Source organism: Hyperoodon ampullatus (assembly GCF_949752795.1).
Source record: "Hyperoodon ampullatus genome assembly, chromosome: 4".
Classification (NCBI taxonomy): Eukaryota; Metazoa; Chordata; class Mammalia; order Artiodactyla; family Ziphiidae; genus Hyperoodon; species Hyperoodon ampullatus.
In genome coordinates, this window is record NC_136917.1 from 168650640 (window position 1) to 168665312 (window position 14673).

Here is a 14673-nt window from a genome sequence, read left to right on the forward strand (position 1 = left end):
CGTCCATATGGGTTTACTTTTTAGACTGTTAATAAGAATTACCTTGATCCAATTTTAAATGTTAATGAACCCTGCACACTTGACATACTCTCTACATAATTATGAGCTATTAACCTTTTTAAATAGTTTGGAGTTTTGCTTATTAAAATCCTGTTAAGCACTTTTGTGTCTAAGTTAATGGGGAATATTCACATGTAGTTTTCTTTCCTTCTTATGTCTGTGTCTGGTTTTTTATATCAGATTAAAGTCGACCTCATAGAATGTTGTGTATAGTTGATTTCATTTCTTCCTTATATCTTCCATGTTTCTACTTAACAGGCTGTCTTTCTTCTAGCTCCTTGAACATATGCAATACAGTTATAATAACAGTTTTGCATATTCTTAACTACAAATTCTGGCATCTGTGGCTTTCCTGTGCCAATTTCAATTGACTGATTTTTCTCCTCATTGTAAGTTGTGTTTTTTTTAGCAGCTTCTTTGCATACCTGGTAATTTTAGAGTAGATGTAAGACACTGTGACCTTTTCCTTGTTGTACGTTGGACACTTTTGTATTCCCCAAATTATGCAAGAGCTCTCCTTTGGAACAAGATCAAGTTATGTGAAACTAGTTTGATCTTTTTGGTTTTTGCTTGTAAGCTTTGTTAGTTGAGATCAGAGCAGAGTTTAGTCTGGGGTGATTTTTCCCCACAGTGGAGACAAGACCCTTGCTGGTACCCTAACTGATGCGAGGAGAATTATGAAGCTTTTCAGTCTGACTCTTAGGAACAAGCAGTATCCTCAGCCCTATATGAGTGGTGTGCACTGTTCCCTCTGATCTTTTCAGGTGGGTCTTTCCCCACCCATGTGTAGTTTCTTCATACACTTACATTCACAGGTTTTTATTCAATTGAATACCTAACGGGGGAGCTGTGCATAACTGGAGTTTCTTCTTTGTGCAGCCCTCTCCTGCTGAGACCCCAGGCCCCTTTGTCTTCCTTTACCTCCCAGTTCTGTCTTCCCAGTCACTAGTCTGGGCCTGGGTCTCTTCTTCCTCCACCATCACCTGGAAACTTTCTCAAGGTTGTAGGCTGGGTCAGTTGTGGAGCTCACCTCATGGCTCCGAATCTTGGTGATCACTGTCCCTCGTTGCCTGACGTCTGATGTCTTACGAACTGTTGTTTCATGTATTTTAAAGTTATTCTTGGTGAAAGGGTTCATCCCATTTCTGTTACCCCATCTTGGTTGGAAGCAGAAGTCATTCCGTGGCATTGTAACTTTGAATGCACTGTCTCCCTTTTCTTTCTCTTCCTTGCTGGGACCACTAAACTAATTTCCAGGATTTCCTGTCAATCTGTGCTCTGCTTCCACAAGCTCCTGGGGTCACAGATCTACCTCTGTACATATGCTTCAGTACCTTGGACCTTCGCAAGCACAGCTGCATTTCTCTCTCGTTCCTCTGGTGCAGAATGGCTTTCTGTTTCAGAGTGTAACAACTTAGTTACTGAAACAGAATTTGATAACTACATATGGAAACCATACATATTCCATACGAGAATATATTTAGTTCACATATTCAGCTATTGATGCAAACATTTTAAGGGTAATTTTCTTATTTTGTGCTAAACACATGGTATCAAAGTTTTTCTTGGATTGTTACCATCTATTTTATTTTCAACCTATGGAATGTAAGATATTTTAGTTTTCTCAAAGGAAAAATAAACAGCAAGATGGGGCCCTGCTTAACCATCTAATTTTCCCCCAGATTTATGCAGATTCCACCAGAATGGGCTTATTTGTGAATTGATTTATCCATTCACAAAAAAATTATAGTATTATACTTAGTACTGGTAATATAAAATAAATATGGCAAAGTTCTTGCTCTTGACAAATTTACAATCTATTTGTGGAGGCAGACTTATAAATACACAATTAAATGTCAATGAAATACACGCTTTGATTCTGTGAAACAGGACTGAGATGACGGTGGCCTGAATTAGAAAAGAGACAGTTGAGATGAGGAAGAGAGAAGGAGCCTAAGAGGCCATATCTATAGGACTTGGCCTAGAGGTGAGGGAGAACAGCCAGGTGCCTCCCAGATCTCCAGATTAAACTTTTAAATGGATGGTTGTATCACTGTTGAATGGGACATATAAAACATAGGCAACATGTTAGGAAAACTGTTTAAAATTGATGTAGTAACCATGTTTATTTTTTCCTTTGTTGTTCTTGACATTTTTTTTTCTTTTTTGTCCTTGCATCAGCTCCTGTCTTTATTTTTTTCCAGCTTTATTGAGATATAATTGACACATAACATTGTGTAAGCTTAAGGTGCACAATGTGTTGATTCGATACATTTATAAATTGCAAAATGATTATCACCATAGCATTAGCTACCACCTCCATCCTGTCACAAAATTATCATTTCTTTACTGTGGTGAGAACATTTAAGATCTACTTTCTTAGGAATTTTCAAGTATATGATACAGTATTATTAGCTATAATCACCATGCTGTAAATTAGATCCCCAAACTTGATAATCTTATAACTGGAAGTTTGTACCCTTTGACCCACATTTCCCCATTTTCCCCAACCCCTGGTAACTTCCACTCTGCTCTGTGTTTCTCTGGGTTTGGCATTTTTAGATTCCATGTATAAGTGAGAGCATACAGAATTTGTCTTTCTCTGTCTGACTTATTTCACTTAGCATAATGCCCTCAAGGTCCAGCCAAGTTGTTGTAAATGGCAAGATTTCCTTCTTTCTTGTGACTGAATAATATTCCACTGTGTGTGTGTGTGTGTGTGTGTGTGTTTGTGTGTCTGTCTGTCTGTCTCACATCTTCTTTATCCATTAATTCATCACTAGACACTTATGTTGTTTCTATATCTTGCTTATTGTGAGTAATGCTGTAATGAACATGGAAGTGTAGATATCTCTTTGAGATCCTGATTTTAATTCCTTTGGATATATAGCAGCAGTGAGATTGATTTATTAACCATTCTTATCTAATATTTTCCACCAGAATATTAAGAATCCTATGTGACAGGTATAATAATATACCTGAAATCCCTTTTAAAATAATTTCTCTTTTTAGCATCAAATATAATGCTGTTCAAGTTCCATTCAAATTTGGGTTTGCTTGGATTGTCACCATCTCTCTATTTTACTTATAGCAGCAGTTCCTCAGTATATTGGAGCATACAGGCTCAGTTAAGCCATACAACTACTCACCATTGAATTGCACCACTTTATAATTTTGGTCATTAATATAAAACAGATCAGTCATACCATTTCTCAGTATTTCATAATTTGATATTTGAAATGAATGCATCATAAACAAGTCTTAAAAGGCAGTTGAAAGGAGAGGTCCTGAGACTCCTGTTGGATTTTGTACAGTGAGGAGCTAATGGAACATAAGAACAGACTTTGTTATCAGAGGTTCAGGTCTAACGGGCCTGAATTGATCTTCTTCGCCCTTGAGGTGTACCCACCTCTGGGACATGTGACAGCTGCCACCACCCACCCTTCTGAGCATTTTACCAGTACACAGAGGCCAACCCAGGCTTTAAAATATATTTTCTATTCATCTGTTTCAAAAAAACACTTCATCTCCATAGAACAGGTGAAATTTCTAGTGCAAGGAAGCTCAGAATTACTGGGAGGACCCTCTGTGTTTGTTTTTTGAGACATGGGATCTTACTATTTTGTAGGTGATGTCAAACTTGTTAATGCTAAAAGCAGGGGTCCATAAACAGCATATGTTTTAAGTCCATTTAGGCAAGGAGCCAGCCGCCCCTGGACACTTGCCCAGCCAGGCTGACGCAGAGTGATGAAGGGAATGCATATGGCATTTTCAATCTGGGGCTGGCAGTGTTGCCACACACTGGGCCTGCATTCCTATTACGTGGTCTCCATTCCAGTGAAAAAGAACACACACGTGTTCTGTCTAGTAATTCACATGATTGAGTTTATGGCATCCATTGGGGTTATTTTTTCACTTAAAAGGCAGCATCCAAAAGATGCCATAATAAAATATGCTGTAAACAAAGGAAAAAGAAATCATCTGTCTTCCAGTGTGTGTTGGTGTGGGGATGGGGAGCATCAGTGTGGGCCAGAGAATGGAAGCAAGAGGTGTTAAATCAGGAAAGTGGTGATGATTACTCTACATGTTTTCTGTTAGAAGTGTATGAAGTCACAAACATGAAGAACCCTCGAGTATTGTCCCTTGTAAAAAAACTTTAAAAGATAGGCCCTGTGTAAAGAAAACTAGTTAGACTAATTAGAATCATGACAAAATAAATATTTTAACAGGCTTCCAGTTAAAGCTTCTGGTGTGGATGCACAGGGCTACTTTCTCTCCTACCAGAATTCATTTATACAATATTACTGAGACTTCTTTATTTTCAAAGCATAAACCAGCCATCACAGTTCCTACTGTGTCCAAATACCTGATGGGGAGTGAATTCATGACAAGTTCATAGAAAGTAGACAACGACCCCGACAAACCAGGCGAGTCCTTGCGTCGGACTGTGAGGGAACTGGACACGAAACAGAAACCAATCAGCTCTCTGCACCAGTCACCTGTAGATAGTGTTCATCTAGTGATAAGTGCAAACACTGGATATGGATGTAACCAAAAGTGCAGCATAACTACATTAAGATGATGGGAGATGGGAAGGCTGCATCTGGGTTGGAGACACAGGAAGAGGGGTAAAGGGGTAAAGAATAAAGAGCTAAATCTTTTCCCATAGTGCACAGTTAATGGATAATGCCTGATACTGGAAAATTCTTGTTGTTAGCTCTAAGGGATAAGTATCTAGATATTAAACTGAAAGAGATGGGGGAAGGATAAAACAATTCTCTTTTTCATAATAAATCTTAGGAAGCTATTTAACTCTTCCTTTCTATGTATGTTTAACATTAATAAAATTATTTTAAAAGTATAGCCATAGGGTTTCCCTGGTGGCGCAGTGGTTGAAAGTCTGCCTGCCGATGCAGGGGGCGCGGGTTCATGCCCTGGTCCGGGAAGATCCCACGTGCCACGGAGCGGCTGGGCCCGTGAGCCATGGCCACTGAGCCTGCGCGTCCGGAGCCTGTGCTCCACAACGGGAGAAGCCACAACAGTGAGAGGCCCGTGTACTGCAAAAAAAAAAAAAAAAGAAAAAAAAAGTATGGCCATAATTGAATGTATTATATGTTGTGGGTTTTCCCTCTAATGAAACATCTAGTGCTATGTTCAAGGTCAAACCCTGTGTCCCTTAGATTTGGTAATGTTTCTGAAGACATAATGTTTAAAATTCTTGCCAGATTAAGAGGCCTAAATTTCACCGCCTGAAAATGGCATGTCCCACTTGCAGGGTGCTCCCCACTGTGCTTACAATGGAGGTATCTGGTACTGGGGAAGGGAGGTGAGACTGAAAAATGCCAACAATTTATTAACTTGGGAAATCTTGTGAAAATTTCTTATAGACCAAAAGTTATCATGTATTGTGTTATCAATTGGAAAGCTACCATTCTAACACTTTGAATCTGTGATCCAGAGCTTAAAATATAAATCTCAGACTGAACATAATGAGGTCCAAAAATCAAATTCTGGTTCCCTCATTTTAGCTATAATCTTAAAAAAAAAAAAAAAAAAGCTAAAGTTAACGTTAGAATATTCAGCATTTTGGGTCACTTATCAATGAAAGGAAGATGATTTGGGGGGAATCACCATTTTTATTCACATACAATTACATTTATTATCTCATTCTCATTGTTGATGCAGAAACTGTGCAGATTTCTTTACAGTTAACTTGAACACCGAACATTCTCTTAAATGCCTAATTTGACCAAAAAATGTGCTTTTAACTTTGCAGAGTAGCTGGTGGGTGTCAGGACCTGAAGTTTTAGAGAGCCCTCTCCTTCACTTAAGGAAGGATGTCCCTGGCTCTATTTCTGCAGTATGATAAGCATACTTCATGTGTTTTCTCCTCCAGGAGTACCAGCCTTGTAATACCAACCCATGCCCTGAGCTGAAGAAGACCACACCCTGGACACCCTGGACACCTGTCAACATCTCTGACAATGGGGGCCACTACGAGCAGCGATTTCGGTACACGTGCAAGGCCCGCCTGCCTGATCCAAACTTGCTGGAAGTGGGAAGGCAGAGAATTGAGATGCGGTACTGTTCTAGCGATGGAACCAGCAGCTGCTCCACCGACGGTGAGTAAGCGACTCTGTAGGGACGGACTCGCTTCCAGAGACAGGTGTTCTGTCTTATCTCTAAGTTCATAGAAGAGCCCAGTTAAACTAAAATGTAACTGGGCTTCCAGTATTTTATTTGCTAAATCTGACAACCCTGTCTCCAGTTCAGTCACTTATTCCCTTATTTCAGAGCAGGCTGTGAACTTACTTCTTATGACAACAAAGTAAAAAAAGAGAAAATGAATGACATGGTTTCTTTAACTTTATTCTCTTAACTGAACATATATTTTTTAATCCTTCCATTCTCAGATACATATAAAACCAACACTAATATTCATTTTAAATGATATAAACTAAGGAAATATTTTGATACACATTTATAAAAGACTTCTTATATTTCCTCCAAAAGTATATTGTGGGCATGGCTTAAAAAATACTTCATCCTTCTTGTGTCTTAATGGCTTCAAGTTCTAATGACTAGCCATATGTTTTGGTATTGATATCTTGAGAATACAAAATTGGACCTGTTTGCCTCTGATCACATGAAATTAGGCTAAATTGTGTGTTCTTTATTGATTAACCACAAACTACTCTCTCATCAGAGAAAATGGTTTCTAATCCATTTTCTCTGAAGAGCATCTGCCTAGGTTTCTGAGCCAGAATTTTTAAGGAGACAAGCAAGAAACTTAACAGTGGATAGAACTGTTCACACATCTGCCTTCTCACATTTCCCCGGAACTTCATGGCATACTTTGAGAGTTTTTTGTTAAAACTTGTGTCACACTGCCTACCTTTGAGAAAATGACTGAATATTTTTTTCATATTTTAAGTCAGTAGGCATTTCCATCAAAATGAACATGAATTGCACAAGGACAATTTGTTGTAGAATTCCCAATGGAAGTGAGAAAGGTGTATTTTCTTTGTAAGAAATTTCTCAGAACAATAAGTGACCTATTACCCAAAAAACCCTATTACCTGTATAAGGACTTTGCTACATTGAAAAATTGAGTACTTAGTTGCGCCCCTGTTAATAGCAACTGCAGAGAAAGAAGCTTGAGTTATAGGAGATTATCATGCAAAACGCAATTTTATTTTTATTTAGTTTTGTGCTTCTGAGGTGTGTAAAGAGTGTTCCACTGATATTTGAGAGTATAGTTGCAGAAGCAAAGCAGACAGTGCTACAGAATGAAAGTTAGTTTGGACTCTGGTTACTCTAAGAGTTCCTAACAGAATTGTGCTTTGGCCTTTTCTCTTACAGGCCTTTCTGGTGATTTCCTGCGTGCTGGGAGATACTCTGCCCACACTATCAACGGGGCCTGGTCAGCCTGGACCTCGTGGTCACAGTGCAGCCGAGACTGTAGCAGGGGCATTCGCAACCGGAAGCGTGTTTGCAACAATCCGGAGCCCAAGTTTGGGGGCATGCCTTGCCTGGGCCCCTCCCTGGAATACCAGGAATGCAACATCTTGCCCTGCCCAGGTGAGTGGATCGAGTAATCTGGAAAAGACTGAAACATCAAGGGCCTTGGAAGACTTTCTCACTCAGCTTCCCTGGCTTTATGTTTGAGACATAATTTGTGGTAGATAGATAGATAGATATAAATATAGATGTAGATGTAGATATAAGTGTAGACATAGATATCGATGTAGATATAGATGTAGATATAGATGTAGATATATAACAGTTATAAATATAGATACAGATACAGATGTAGATAAAGATATAGATATAGACAGATAGATTCTTCCAACTTCATTGGTATAAAGACAGATATCACCTAGGCTGGATTATGTTCATCTATTTCTTCTGCTTTAACAGAAACTGAAGTATTCTCAGGAGCCCCTCTAAGGGATCGTGGCCCCAAGCACTGCATCTCTTGAGAAGTGGGCTGGGCTGCCATGGTCCAGAGAGTGGTATCCTGTCTTTAAACTGGAGGTTGGTCCCTCCCAGACTCTGATGTGCCCAGCTCCTCCCGGAACTGACCTCCCTCCATATCACAGAGTCCTCACCAGAGTGACAGTTATCAGGGGTAGCCCAGCAGGGCCTTGCCAAGCCTGTCCCTGGTGCCCTCAGCTGACAGGGGTCTACATCCTCCTGAGGTCAGTCCTCTAAACATGCAGCATCCTCTCCTGGAGACCCACAGGAGCTGTGTTGTCTGGGTCTTCCTCCTGACCCCTGGCTTTTCATTCCGCGGGCTTCCCACACAAGCGCAGGGTTAATAAAATGACCTTAAGGAGCCCACTCGCCCCCACTTAGGGCGTTGTTTGCTAATACAGCCCCGAAGGCTCCTCTGTCACCTTTAATGCTCTAACCATCTGTGCCTTCCTCTTGCCCTGGCTCTGGTCGCAGCTCTGTCAACTGGATCGCTTCCCCCTGACCTTCCCACAGTCAGAGGATCTTTAATTTAACCCGATGCCTCACTGCCATCCTGAGTGCTGGCCTCTGGCTGTGCATCCTGCCTTTTGACTTTGTCACAGTGACCACCCAAGGAGGGTAGGGCCATCTCACTCACAGCAGTGCCCTCAGCTCCCAGCGTGGGCCTGGCACACACTCGAAATAGCTCTCAGTGATGGTTATTGAATGATGAGAAAATAAGCAGTTGGTTACTTGATCTTCCTTTCTTTATTCATTCAATTTTTCAGCAAACATTTTTGGATCACCTGCTGTGTGCTATTCACTGAGTAAAGAAAGACACAGTGACCTGGTCCAGGTCAGAAAGGAGCTCAAGAGTTTAGTGAGGAAGCATCCTGTGAATAATGTCAACCCAGTATGGTTGGGTTGATGACAAGATGCAGTGGCTACATCAGCTGGGGATCCATGGAGCTGGAATCATGGCAGCTATACCAAGCAGGCTGCCCCTGGACTGGGCCTTGAGGGACAGATGGGAGTTGGCCATATAGACAAGCAGGGGTGGGGCATGAGGGGTCATTCCAAATACTGTGTACATTGGTTTTAAAGGCACAGACCGCTGCAAATATAGCATCTTTTTCAGTTGGTACAAACAACTTTCTGAGTTCCTTAAGCAAGGAACTGGCTTGTAGCAGTACTTAGTGAGCATCTATTAGATGGATGGATAGATGGATAGATGGATGGATGGATGGATGATGGAAGAATCAACATGTACATTAAACTGAAAATACAGTTCCCAGCTTTGTGGTTGGGTCACTCAGTAATGTTCCTGCTCCTCCAGCTGCTCCAGTCCTCCTCCGCTGTCTCTGCCTGAGTTTCTCCAGTCTCAGGAGGTGCTTCCCTCCAAACTACCCAGCTTTCCTGGCCAAGTGACGCCGAGGGGCTGGGAAAGGTCACAGAGACATGTCTTTCCCACAGCCCCAGCCTGGAGAATGGAAGGGCTCCTCCCCAGGGGCTGAGAGGGGACCCCTGGGGCAGCATGATTAGATGAGGATCCATCCTGTAAAGTGGGGGAGGGAAAGCCACATGGGAAAGTCAGGATCCCTCCATCCACTCTGCCTCCCCAGGCTCCAGACACAGGTCCATGCTGCCGTCGGCTGAATGTACCGACTCCTCCAGATGCTCGGATGCTGCCCTGGCCTCCGAGTGCAAGGCTCAGGCCCGTGTCCGAGACATCCCATTAACATGATCTAGTGGCTGTTTTTATTTTCGTTGATGTGATGGTCAAGGCAGTATCATGTACACGTAACCTTAATGTCTTGAAATAGCTCTGTCCTCATCTTCTTTTTGAGAACCAAGTTTCCACAGAGGGTTGTGAAAATATTCAGAGTGGCCCTCCTCACTTTCCACTTGGGAATGCATAAGTTCAGGGGGTTGAGTGGGGCAAATGTCAATTTTCTCTCCCACTTCCTAGAAATTCCTAACACAGGCCAGGCTGCAACTCAACAGGGAGGGGTTGGAAGAGCTCAGGGCTTTGGATGTTGAGCAGCCCGGCCAGTTATAGCTATTTTTACCTCATTTCGGACGCTTTCCTCCCTATGAATTTACTCCTCCTTTATCCTCTTGGGTCCACAAGAAACAGTTACAAAGGGGTGGTCTATTTTCTTTAAAAACAAGTTTTCTCATTATGATTAAGTTTGAAAATAAATCGAAGACCTGAGAAATATAAAACTACCTCTTAAATTAATAAATGAAAAATTCGATCTCCAATTCTAATGTGGATCAAAACTTGCAGTAAGGTTTGAAAGTTGAGCCCATGTTGAAATGATCCTCTTTCTTCTGTGGTTTGGTCTAACTAGTACTTTCATTCCCAGCATTGAGAAATAGCTTGGTCTTTCTCCATCACTCCTTTTTCTCAAATCGTGTTTGATTCAGAACTGATTCCAGACCTTGGCTGACAAAGGACAGCAGATGGTTCTTTGTTCTTAAGTCATATTCCAATTCAATAAGATAATTTATTTCTTCTTTATTATGAAAAGTACAAGGAAGAAGGAACAGTGAGTGAGAATCTCATGGAGGGGAGACCTTTTGAATCAAAGTGAATTTGGACAGGTGTGTGTTCTGTGGATGACATCAGTTAAGTACCTATGGTGTGCTAAGAACACTCCTTGCCTCTCTGTCCATGAAATCTTTGAGTCCACAGTTTGTTCTGTAAACTGCAAGTGACACAAAAGGAGGATAAGACACTGGTTCTGTCCTGGGCGACTGGCAGAGGTAGCGCTCGTTGGGGCTTCACCTGAACAACTAGAGAACATTGTTCTGTAGTTCATGGTCTTTCCCAGAGACTGGGTTTTGTACTGCAGATGTACATGCACTCCTTGGTCATCCTCGTGCTTGTATTTTACATGCTTAGAACTATTTCCTGAAAGAATAGGAGGGACTGAAGAAGCGTAGGGAGGAATGTGAAAAACCAGCTGGAAGATCCTGAATCCCCTCCTGTGATGGTCCGTGGTGCGCACAGCGCATTCACACAGTGCAGACTCTCTCTGTAGCCACATCACCAGGGTCAGATGTGGATTTCAGAAGTGGTGTGATTTTATGTCCCTTCCCAGTGGATGGCGTGTGGTCTTGCTGGTCCTCCTGGTCAAAGTGCTCAGCGACATGTGGAGGTGGACATTACATGAGGACCCGCTCGTGCACAAACCCGGCCCCTGCCTATGGAGGCGACATCTGCCTGGGCCTGCACACGGAAGAGGCTCTCTGCAACACGCAGCCCTGCCCCGGTAAGCAACCCGGCCAGGCCTGTGCGGACAGCAGGGCAGACTCACCCTTTTCCTGATATACAAATGGTGAAATGATGAAACCACATCACGATAAGACCAAAAGAGGGGAACACGTCAATGCCGCACTCGTGCCGGTGATGTGACCTCGTAATACATTGTCCTGCAGTGGAATCATTCTCAGCACGCTGTAGTTGCAGAACTAGTTGCAGAAACCGGTGATAACCAAGTGTTCTTAAAATATTTAGGCTGGTAATGGGAGCTGACATTTAGCTGCTGAGAATCAAGGTGGGGAAGCAGGAGAGCCCTTGTGCAGTGGCTTCACAGGAATCCCCCCAGGACCGTGGGCATGGGGGTTCTGGGCTCCGAGGACAGCTGGCCCGTGTGCCCAGTGGATGCCCTACAGCAGCCCTCCCCATCCAAAAATTAGCTTCATTTTCTGCCATGTATGGACCACTTGGAATGAAAATGAGACAATCTCTTCTGAGTCTAACTTCGACTTTGAAACACACACACACACACACACACACGTTTTTAACTAGCTCCTGAAGACTTTCCTTGAAGGTTCCATGTATACTGAAAAGTGCCTAGAAACCAGATTCTCAGTCATCCCCAAAACTGGCACTTTCCACATTTCTAAGGAAAAATTATACCCTTTAAAATGGATCAAAACACAACTTTGGTTGCCAAATTTAATTTAAAAAGAGGAAAAAGCCAAGCTGCATAGAAAAACATTATTTTACGTTATTAATATTTCATAAATAATATTGAGAGTTCATTTTTTTAACCTCCTTACATAAAATGAGTATTAATTCTCTCTTTTCACACATCTGTAGGTCCGGTGAATTAACACATCTTAGCAAATCTTCCTTTTTGGGGTAAAGTGACTTTAGCTAGTTCATCTTTTGGCTTTGACGACTTGTGTGTGGATGTGCTTCAGTGGCAGTAAACAAGGGACAGAGTGAATTCTACCACGAGTACAGCCTGCCTTTGGTGTACTGACCCTGGAAAGTTGTTTTCGCAACTGGAAAGAAAGTATTTGTAGTAGCTTGAACCCCTTTCACAACCAGGACTTTCTCATTAACACACTGTCATTTCTCTTGCTTGGGCACTGAGGCCTGTAGAAATTTTCTGGATAAGGATTTCAGTGTGACCCCGTAGGAATGGGGTCTGCATTGATGATCTCTTCCCCACCAAGGAAGGGTCACGCACAGCCAGGCTTCATGCATTAGCTTATGGAGTGTCTAATACAGTTAATTTAGAGCATTAAAATAATGTGAGTTTTAGAAAATATATTTAAGCACATTATTTCTAATCAAAGGTATATGAGTTCTTTTATTCTTGCTCCTTTGTATTTTATTTACTGGACTGGTCATAAGATACAAGTCCATCTTATTTATACACAGACCCACTATAAACATCATATGAAACCTTAATGTACATAAGCTGACCCAACTTCCAGGTTGATGGATCTTAGTGGGTCTTGTTGCTGCATCTCCTGTCTTCTGGCCGCTGCAGAGAGCTGGTCGGAGTGGTCAGAATGGTCCGAGTGTGATGTGTCTGGAGTCCAGGTCCGCATCCGCCAGTGCATTCTTCTGTTCCCTGTGGGCAGCCAGTGTTCCGGAAACACCACGGAGAGCCGGCCCTGTGTTTTTGATTCCAATTTCCTCCCAGGTAAGAGGGGAGATGCTTATTAGTGCGAACAAAATCATTTCCAATATTTTGAGAGGCAGTGATTCGTAGGTGGGAGTTTTATCTGTTCTATGAGGTCCTGTTGCTAAAACAGAGATGATTCAATCCACTCTTGTGGTTTCAAGGTGATTATAGACTTGTAGATAACTGCATCTGTAGACTTGAATTTAGGCCATGAGTTTTAAGGTATTTTTAAGCACAATGTCTTCTACAATTTATTGCCTATAACACAGTCAGAATAGTTTGTTCAAAAAATGAAAGTAGGCTATTTGTTTACTTTAATATTAAGTTAAATGCTTTGGCAAGGTTGTGCATATGTGTTTGCATAGAGAAAAGAGAGCCATTCGCTTCATACAACCTTAGTTTATTTGGGAAAATGGAAGGCTGTCCTTGCTCTCGTCTTGGAGAAGAGGTTGGCTTGGCCCTTTGGCTACAGGCTTTTCCATGTGAAATCGATGTTTAGTTATTAGTGATAGCTAGTCACCCATCACATGCTCACTGTAGACACAGGCTAGATACTTACAAATCATTTCATATATGCCCACCATGTGCCTTAGCACTCTGATGTGGGCCAAAAGCAGAGACTAACCTCTTACAAGGTAATAACAGGGAATGCCTTGTTTTCCTTCACTAAAGGAAAGATATTATTTTAGAAAAAAACTATCAGCTTCAGCCTCAAAATGTGCCTCAATCTTCTGTGGTCTAGAACTGCAAGTGTGTTTATTGTTGTTTCCTTTTCAACCATAGACATATTTTTAATTCTTGTTAACGAATGAGAAATAAATACAGGAGAGAATAGTGTTTCTGGATTCTTGAAATGGTGTTCATCCTTGGGGTTAAACATTTAGGTGGATCTCTCCTTTTATTGGCATCCTACTTGTCAGTTTCACATGGGGCATGGCAAAGATCATGAATGGGCTCCGAGTAGGAAGATTATTTGTTTTGGCAATTTCCTCTGAGCTCTGGTGGAGTGGTTCCTCTCCCCAGGGAATGTGACAACACTGACTTTGATGAGACAAAAAGTCTGAGGCAGAAATACTACAGACAAACACTGTGGGGTTCCAGCTGGCAGAATACATTGTAACAGAAAATCAGCACATATGCCAGCCTTATTTTGAAACTAGTGCCCTGGTTTCAACCCAAGGGACTATAGCATTTTCTTTCTGTAATAATGAATCTCACCCCTTTCCAATCAAGGTGACCTTGACCAAATACATCTCCGGTTGGTTAAAAAGAAAAAAAAAAAAGAGAAAGATGTTTTTAAAAACAATCAGGTTTTTGGAAACTGACTCACGTAAAACTCAAAATCATTAGACATTTCATAAATGAATCATTACTGTGATCTGCCTTCCCTACACCCTTTATACATTGTGATTAAATTTTGTTTTCCCAGAAGTATCTGTGGCAAGATCCAGCAGCGTTGAAGAGAAAAGGTGTGGAGGTAAGTTCTTTTTTTAAATTAATTTCAGGTATTTTCCAGTCATTTCTCTTCCCATATGTTTCATATGATGTTTCTGCTACTGGCCAAGAAAAAAGTAAAATAAAACTGGAGAAACTCCTGAATCCAAACACCTTATATTTTGGCAGTAGACATGCTAAGTAGTCCACATTTGACATCTGTATCAGTGGTTCTCAGGGGGTCCTTCGGCCAGCATCAACAGTAACACCTGGGAACTTGATAGAAACACAG

At 41.7% G+C, this 14673-nt stretch overlaps 1 protein-coding gene across 1 annotated transcript in view; it reads left to right on the forward strand.

Annotated features, from left to right (window-relative positions):
• The window catches only part of SEMA5A (semaphorin 5A), a gene marked incomplete at both ends in the record, with an annotated part of 314646 nt that overhangs the window by 287343 nt on the left and 12630 nt on the right, over positions 1-14673 (forward strand). The window contains 5 exons of the mRNA XM_079703072.1: positions 5957-6182; positions 7423-7641; positions 11124-11294; positions 12810-12965; positions 14377-14424. Of these exons, the coding sequence (XP_079559198.1) occupies positions 5957-6182; positions 7423-7641; positions 11124-11294; positions 12810-12965; positions 14377-14424 (820 nt within the window). The remainder of the gene's footprint in view (positions 1-5956; positions 6183-7422; positions 7642-11123; positions 11295-12809; positions 12966-14376; positions 14425-14673) is intronic.